At 38.0% G+C, this 8269-nt stretch overlaps 1 protein-coding gene across 1 annotated transcript; it reads right to left on the reverse strand.

Moving 5' to 3' along the window:
- Positions 1 to 283: 283 nt before the first annotated feature.
- Positions 284 to 8020, reverse strand: SAR1B (secretion associated, Ras related GTPase 1B). The gene is made up of 6 exons (XM_010285510.1): positions 7946 to 8020; positions 4216 to 4335; positions 3358 to 3423; positions 2675 to 2778; positions 2383 to 2514; positions 284 to 948 (listed from the first exon to the last, which is right to left on the reverse strand). Exons 1-6 carry the CDS (start codon positions 8001 to 8003, stop codon positions 832 to 834), a joined length of 597 nt encoding a protein of 198 aa, XP_010283812.1. The 5' UTR covers positions 8004 to 8020; the 3' UTR covers positions 284 to 831.
- Between the last annotated feature and the right edge of the window lie 249 nt (positions 8021 to 8269).

Below are 8269 nucleotides of genomic sequence, written 5' to 3' on the forward strand. Positions count from 1 at the left end.
AGTAAGACCACTTTTGACATTAGTTCAAGATTGACATTGGCACAGCTGATTTACATTATCTGTACCTTTTAAAGGTGGTGGTTATAAGGGCATCAGATTAGATTTTTCTTTTACTAATGCAAAATCCTGAAATAAATGCAATTTGGTAGTCTGAAAAAAGCACCTTACTCCAAGATACAATGAAGCTACTTTGTGGCCTTCTGTGTTTCAGGAAAATATCCCACATATTCAGATCACCAGGCAGCCTCACTACTTAAGACACATTAAAATGAAACATTTTCCATTAAAGTTGCCAAAAACTGGATTTAAATTTATTGCATGACGTTGCATAAGAAAGTCTGTTATTGAAAACCGTAAGGCATCATGCAATTATCCATCAGCTAATTATTTATTATTCCTTGAAAGATGGTTATATACTCTAAAGTTATAAAACCAGTTTCAAAAAAGTACATAAAAAAATTTAACATAAGCATTAAATATTTTTCACACGTTCATTGTTTTTAGCTGTTAAAAAGTGCATTCAAACATACTGTGCTGGAAAGTTGCTCTGACCAAAAATGGTGCTGGAGACTTGTTAAATTAAAGGCTGCAAAAGAATGTTGCATGGGATTAGAAAGCTCACAGGTTGTGGTACTTAAACTTACAAACTTGCTTGAAGTAATAGTTCAATCTTCACACTTACAATTTAGCACACATGATATAATTAGCTAAAAATGTGTATTTTTATAACTAAACAGTCAAATGAATTCAAGTTACGTACACCGAGTGATCAAATAAGGAGCAGACTAAATATTCAGACATGGGACAGAATGTACAGATGCGATTTTGGCATTAATCAATGTACTGTGCCATCCAGCGGAAGCCTTCTCCATAGCCTTGTCTCTTTAGCACGCTGCACATAAACACTTCTAGAGGCCTTGCGTTCAATTCTTTCAATGGTATACTGCCCTGCAGAGAGACAGGAGTATTGCAAGTTACAGTACTGTTATAAAAAGACAGCCACTGTACATGGGCATTTGTTTCTATGGAATACCATTATTTGTGTCAGATATTGGAATTTTAGAAAATAAATTAATCTAAAACATGTACATGTTACTAAGATTAGGCTCACTTAAGAAATACAGGAAGCATATTTTCATGTGCATCCACATTTGAAGAGGGTGAAGTACATGAAACCAGAATGCAACAGCAAGTACTTGCACAGAGAATTTGAGAGTTTATGTGTGGTTTTCAGGTGCAGTTCCCTGCTCTGTTTCCAACAGCTTTACAACCGGGTAAGAAAAGCATTTGCTACCAATTGTAGGACTGACCATTGCAAGAGTGCAAGTTGCTTGCTTGGTAAATCAGCACAGTGCAATAAAGCTGTTGCTCAGCTGGAGATTCGCAATGGTATTCATACTTCATAGACTACATGCAGTGTTGTAAAAACCATGGCAAGATAAAAAAGTCAGTAGTAACTGTTGATAGCCCATTACACCAATTCTAAAACTAACCTGTGCAATTCTCTTTCATGTGGAAAAGAAGGTGATCAAGATTTGTTCCTGCTCAGCCTAAACCCTGACTGGCACTGAACTTTAAGGGAAGCATCTAAGAGTAAATACTCTTGGAGAAAAAGAGGAATTACAAGACCAGGCACCCTCCTCAGCAGAGCACGCTGCTGGTCATCTAATGGGAGCTGGGACAGAAGCCACACTGGAATGGCTTTGTCAGCTGCACAGAGGTGTCTTTCCAAGGGCAAAGGACAACAGCGCAACTGCTTTCTAGTGCCCTGTTTCCAAATGTCTCCTACAAGTAGTACACTGTATTTACTTTAGTAAGAGTGGAAGTATCACAAAGATCCATAATATAAATCTTCCTTGTTGTTACCAATGCCAGCAGGAACTTTTTTCTTCCTCACAACCTACAAACTCAGACTTCCACAATGGTGTAGATCTACTTCTAAGCTTCAGGTAAACATGTTAAGTAACAAATTGTACTATGTTTGCACTTTAAAGGAGAAAAGTCAGTTACTGAAAAACTTCAAGTTTTCTCTTATAGTTCTCACTAGAACTAAAGCCTCTGAAAACTTGCTCATTCTTTTGAAGTACTGCATTGGAAAGTTGAAGTACTAAAAATTAGCCCAAGTACAGTTTAGTCTTCTCTGAAAAAATGTGGCATTAAATATGATGTAAAAAAGTTGTAGTAGAGATGCATCTAATGCACACCCACAAAAAGAGACACCAGAATTCATTTCATATATAGTTACGTAGTAAGTACTTTCATAAATTAAAACCCATTTATTTTGTGTAGCTGGAGTGAACTGCACTCAACACGTAAATATAAGGCAAACAAAATCCTGAACAAACAAAAAAAACCCCACATACACAAAAAAGGAAGTATTACCTTTCCTGTTGTCTGGCCATACAGACCAAACATCTCTCGTAACCTCTCTTCACTAATGGCTTCAGGTCTGTCAATCTTGTTACCAAGAATTAGGATAGGCACATTAGCAATAGTTTCATCTGTCATTAGTGACTACAAAGGAAAAGAGAAAGGAGGGGAGATTAATTTAGAATACAGGTCAAATCGCCACTACTCATGTCCAGGTGGCAGCAGAGATCTGTTGGACACCAAGAATTTGAGCTTATTTCTTACAAGTTAAAGTTAAAACTTTCAAAAACTTATTTGAACTTACATCAAGTTCTTCTTTTGATTCAAGCAATCTTTCATGATCTGCACAGTCCACCAAGAACACAATGCCATTAATGGCAGGCAGATAGTTTTTCCACACTCTGCGAGCTACAAGGAAGATATGAATTAAAAACAAAAGAAAATTATCCCAAAATTCAGAGATGCACATTACTAATTAAGAAGCAACAGGTTTTAGTGTCTGTTTTGGTGTTTTTTTTGTTTTTTTTAAAGTCTTAGCCTATGCTGCCAGTCTTCAGGATGCAATTTCATGTTTTACAGAGCTTGAAATAATGGAGAAGTATCATTCCCTTTACCTCACCACTTTATCTACCCCACATGCACACTGATGTGCTGAAACTTTTTGTGTTTCCCCAATAATTATGTCAACAAAGGTAAGTATGAATCATAAAGGCTTTAAAGGTAAATGTAAGCAATTCAAAGTACAGAATCCTCTTCAAAATACACATATCTGCCAAAAATCTCTGTTCCACTGCAGCTCTTGCCAAACTGTATTTGGGATTTGTGATAGATAGTGAGACGAACCACAGAGCAGTGAATGTTTCATATACTGTCAAAGAGAGCATGGGAAGTCGATCCCTGCAGCATGGTCATATTTCTGATCCAAAACAAATGGACTGTAGACAAGTCTAACTCAATTCAGCGAAGTGAGTCAACGTATTCTCTTACCTTGAGCATGTCCACCCAGATCGAAGGTAGTGAAAGTCATGCCAGCAATTGTCAGCTCTTCTGAAGCTAGAAATACACAGAATTATGTTCTCTGTGAAGATTATGCAGTGCACTGGAATGGTCTAACCTTCTACCACGTAGATTTTACTTTCTCTTGGGTCTTTTCAGTATTTTGTTATTCAAGAAACAAATCTGAGAGAAAATATTTTCTCTCAAAGTCAATGACACATTTGTTCAACGATAAAACTCTATTAACCATTAAAACACATGCAAAACGTCTACAATACTAAGAATAGCAGAGAATATTCATACATTATTTATCCCTACACATTACACAAACAACAGTTGGCTCTGGCATCAGGTTTGCCAAAGATGGCATTTCATGTACAATACTGTTCAAGGTTTCTCCTCTTCAAATCCTTTCCCAATTTCTCACCTCCTTACTGGACTTCACCAATCCACTTTTTTAACCCGCACTGAACTTTTTCTCGTGAGGCTACCAGGATAACAATTACACAGCAACCTCTGAGCAAAAAAGTCAAGAGGGTCTACATAAATGCTCATTTTCCAGCTGCACAGAGAAGCTGCTCTCAAACACTGCAAGCCCCAGTTTCCCCACAGCTTCTGTAATCCAAATTCTCAGGTCCATCATTCTGCCCGTTACTCGGTTCTTAATTTCAGATATAACACACTGAACTATCCTACACATTTAATTTTTTTTAATATTACTTGAACTATCTACAGATTGCAATCCCAGAAATTCCTTATACTGTTGGTCTTATGATGTATAATCAGATCCTGCTTTTCCTGCAACACTTTAAATACTCTCTAGCTATGGAACCAGCAATATTAACTTACTGGGGTGTAATGTGGGGACATGTTGTCCCAGTCTGTCATCTTTGAGCATGTGCAGCAGCGTAGTTTTTCCAGCATTGTCTAGTCCAAGAAACACTAGTTTGCCCGATTTCTTGTACAGTCCTAGAACAAAGAAGGACCTAGTGAATAGTCAGTTAAATTGGTGGGAGTTAATTTCTGGCACTAGAGATGATTGTGCTCCCAGGAAGAAAGTGTTACAGTCACGGTACAAAATACAGACCAGCCAAGCTCCATGCACACTTTATCAATGTCCTTTATCATCTTCTCCTACTCACACAAACTACATTCACACTTGCTCACGTGCTTGTTGCACTACGTGTACCATGTGCAGCTTACAAGATATTTAGCGGGACAGGGAGAGGAACACAACTGATGTAAACATGTCATTCGTAAGTGCATTTACGTTATCTTAGGAAAACCACACAAACAGGACTAAATTTTGCTTACTCTGCCCCAGCAAAAGGACAGTTTTGCTCACAGGTAGTGGAGAAGGGTGTGTGTGCAGGTAACAGCAGGCTCTAAAATATGGACCATCCCAGACCTGAACAGAGGGTGTTTTTTTCAGCTACCTCCAATTATGATAAAAAACGAGGCAAAAGGAAGTTCAGACCTCAACGGATCTACTACAGAGAAATTAGTTTCAATGCCAATAGTCATAATTAGCCTACGTATGAATTCTTTTATGTTGATTCATATGTTATTTTGGCAAAAAGTAACATTCACCCATACCCCTAGCTAAATTGTATGGATATATCCTGAATGGCGCCGTCAGGGCAATTCTGACACACTTGCTGTCATGTGATAATGCTTTCAGTAACAGGAATAAGAAATTTTATTTTCACTGATTGTCATCTGTATAAAAATGCCTTTTCCCCTTTTTTCCTCTACTTGTATCCCCAGTAAATGCAACAGTTGCTATGAAGGAGAGGAAGGATGTGCAAAAACATGAACACCGTATTTTCTGAAGTTTGAGGTTATCAGAGGGGGTTTCTCTTAGACTTGCCAACACTACATCCTATGCCAGGATTATTTTTCACTGCTTCAAACTGATCAGCATTCAGAGTAAAACATTTTCAAGACAAATCACATTCTGTAGTAGAAAAACTACTGAAGTAAGAGACTCTTAGCTCTGCCTTTTTTAAGGAGAAAATCTTCCCTTATTCCCTCTTCAAAGAGCTGTGTCTGGACACAACACACTGCACATCTCCTTAGGAACCACTACTGACCGCACAGCCTTCATCAGTGCTGAAAAGGGCAGAACACCTACAACATGGGGTGAGGGGAACAAAAAGAAGTATAAGCTGAAGTTACATTTGTTTAAAAGCCAAACTGGGCTACGCTCCTAACAGGATTCTCTCTTCCTTCTGCAAAAGGACTGCACAACACAGCCAAATATTTTAATGTGGGAGTCTTTAAGTCACCAGGACCTTTTACTATATAACATCACAGTATTACAGTACTTTAACAATATGCTGAAGAAAAGTTTATCTTACCACCACTGTGATTATACAGAAACATTTTGTCAAGTACGCAATCAGATTTTACTGTTAAAGCTCAACATCACTGCAGTCCCTACACTTAACTGCACCTTCTCCTGCAAGCACAACCAAAACTCCCAGTCTGCAAACTGCGCACCTACGTCCTGTGCTGCGGCTCGGGGCCACAGGCAGGTGGCTGGTAGCCGTCCAAAGGGTGCACTGACAGCTGCCCTGGGTCTCTCTACATGAGGTGGCTAGCAGGCAGAGTGAGGCACTAACATCAGTTTCTGGAGCCCCCATTTTTTCTTCTTATCTAATGTGTTATCCTCATACGTGTTTTAGCCAGTGGGATTTTAATTGATGCTGTTGCACAGGTGGCTGCTCAAACAGCCTTGTTGATGCCGCAGTATTACAGGGATATACGTGCCTCTGCCTGGCTGACCTTTACACTGCTGCTGTTTGCTCACCTCTCCCTCAGCCTTTAAGCTAATCTCTGGGATTGCATTCTTGCAGGACATGTTTTGTAACTTGCAGGAATGAACATTCCCTCATATTCCCTGTCCTATTTCATTAATGATCTTTATTACTACAGGAACTGTAGAGTATCTTCAGTACTCTTCCAAATACAACTCTTACTTCCCAAACTCACCTTCTCACATGCCCAAATATACATTAACTATTAAACTACAGAATGGAGGAGAAAGTATTAATGTTTACAGAGAAAGAAGGAGTGAGCAAACATTTTCATATATTAACTTATGTCTTGGGAGAAACTCCAGTCCACACTTACCTTATGAATTAAACAAAACTCTACTAAACCACAGTAAATAATATTTTTGCCACTCTCAGCCTGGACATCCAGGAGCCTTTCCTCCCAGATTAAGTGCTGCTGCTTCCTCTGAAAGATTTCACACTTCCCAAGTGTCTTTCATAGAAACACAAGACAAACAAGCAGCAGTACTTCAGCTATTAGCTACACTGAGACCAGAAGGGTTTTTTTTTTTAATACATATATATGTATATATGTATTAAAAAAAAAAAAGATTCTTTGTGCATTCTGAAAAGGTAAGTGTGCAAAGACGTACTTCATAAAGTGATCGTATCAGCCTGCTAACAGGCCAGCACAGGGAACTGCAGTGAGCTTCCCAAATGTTATAATCAGCCTTCTTTGACTGTAAATGTAAATGAGAATGAAAAGAGAAAGTGTTTCTTCTGGAATAAGAGGGACATATTAAAAGTAATTCTTCCTACTTCAAGCTCCAGTATCTTTCACCGGAATTAGACTTTGCATTCACAGGAATGGGAAAGCGGGCTAGCATGCAGTAATCACTGCTCAGCTAAGTAAGAGGAGATAAGAAAGATTAGTCAACTTAGTTAAAATTTCACTGGCTAGTATTTTGATAGTAGGCCAAGGGTCTAACATTCAGCAAAAAAGTTTAAACTTTCAACTGATAAAAGGCAGGTGCTACAGCTTGCCATGATTCCTTAGTCTCAAAACGCTTTTTATCCCCTTAAGAAAATCCTTCAGATTTGTAAATTGTGCCTTTTACCTGTGATCTGCAACTTCTGTTCCTTTTTTTAGTATCCTAACATTCCTTTTCCTCCTGTTCCCCCCCCCGCCTTTTTTTAACTCCTGTTTTGCACAAGCTAGTATTTCACCTTGGATTGGTATGGATTGGTGATTCCTTTGGCCAAGAAATACTTTCGTGAGGCTCTTGCAACAGATACCAATGAGCTTTCACACTGATTTCAGTGACACCAGTCACAGAATAGTGCACTGCTGAACATGAGCAAAGGGTTCAATATCCGGCACTAATTTTTTGCAGTCAGTCCCTCATATGTGGATTCTCAAGTGATATCTTCATGTGTAAAAGAACTGAACTAAAATAATTGAGTTCAGTTCTTTACAGCAGAGAAGAATCAGGAGAAACTCCATGAAAGTCAGATGAATTACACCAACTTAAATGTAGTATGACTGGAAAAATCAAACCTATTATGTTCATGAAAGAAAATGTAATTTTTTCAAGAGGTTAAAGGATTAATGTAAGATTGAATGGAGAGCACGTTCTGGAAATACTCAGTATTGATAAGTGAAACTTCTGTTTGAGTGTTATTGAATATACACCAACATAAATATTATTATTTAACCAGTGGCTATGTTTGAAGATAACAGAGGTGAACAGACATTTTATAGGAGACTAGCAAAAAGGAAGAACTTCAAGCAATAAACTTACCTAAAAACTGTAAAACGCTACTGAAACCACTGTAAATCCAATCAAATATGAAGGACATATCTGAATCTTACAGTCTGAAATAAACAGAAAATGTAATGCATTTAAGACCTGTCAGAACAGCACATTAAACATCAAGCTATTTATAGGTAACAAAAATAATTAAAAGCCCTGGGTGAAAAATAAAACAATTTATTTTTGGTAAACTGTATCATGGACCAATTAAGTGACAAACACAACATGTTAAAAAATTCATGTAGAAATGAAAAACAAAATCCAGACCTTGTGATTCAACAGCAGAGACCTTTTCCTCCCCTTGGCAAATAC

Source organism: Phaethon lepturus, unplaced genomic scaffold (genome assembly GCF_000687285.1).
Source record: "Phaethon lepturus isolate BGI_N335 unplaced genomic scaffold, ASM68728v1 scaffold23964, whole genome shotgun sequence".
Classification (NCBI taxonomy): domain Eukaryota; kingdom Metazoa; phylum Chordata; class Aves; order Phaethontiformes; family Phaethontidae; genus Phaethon; species Phaethon lepturus.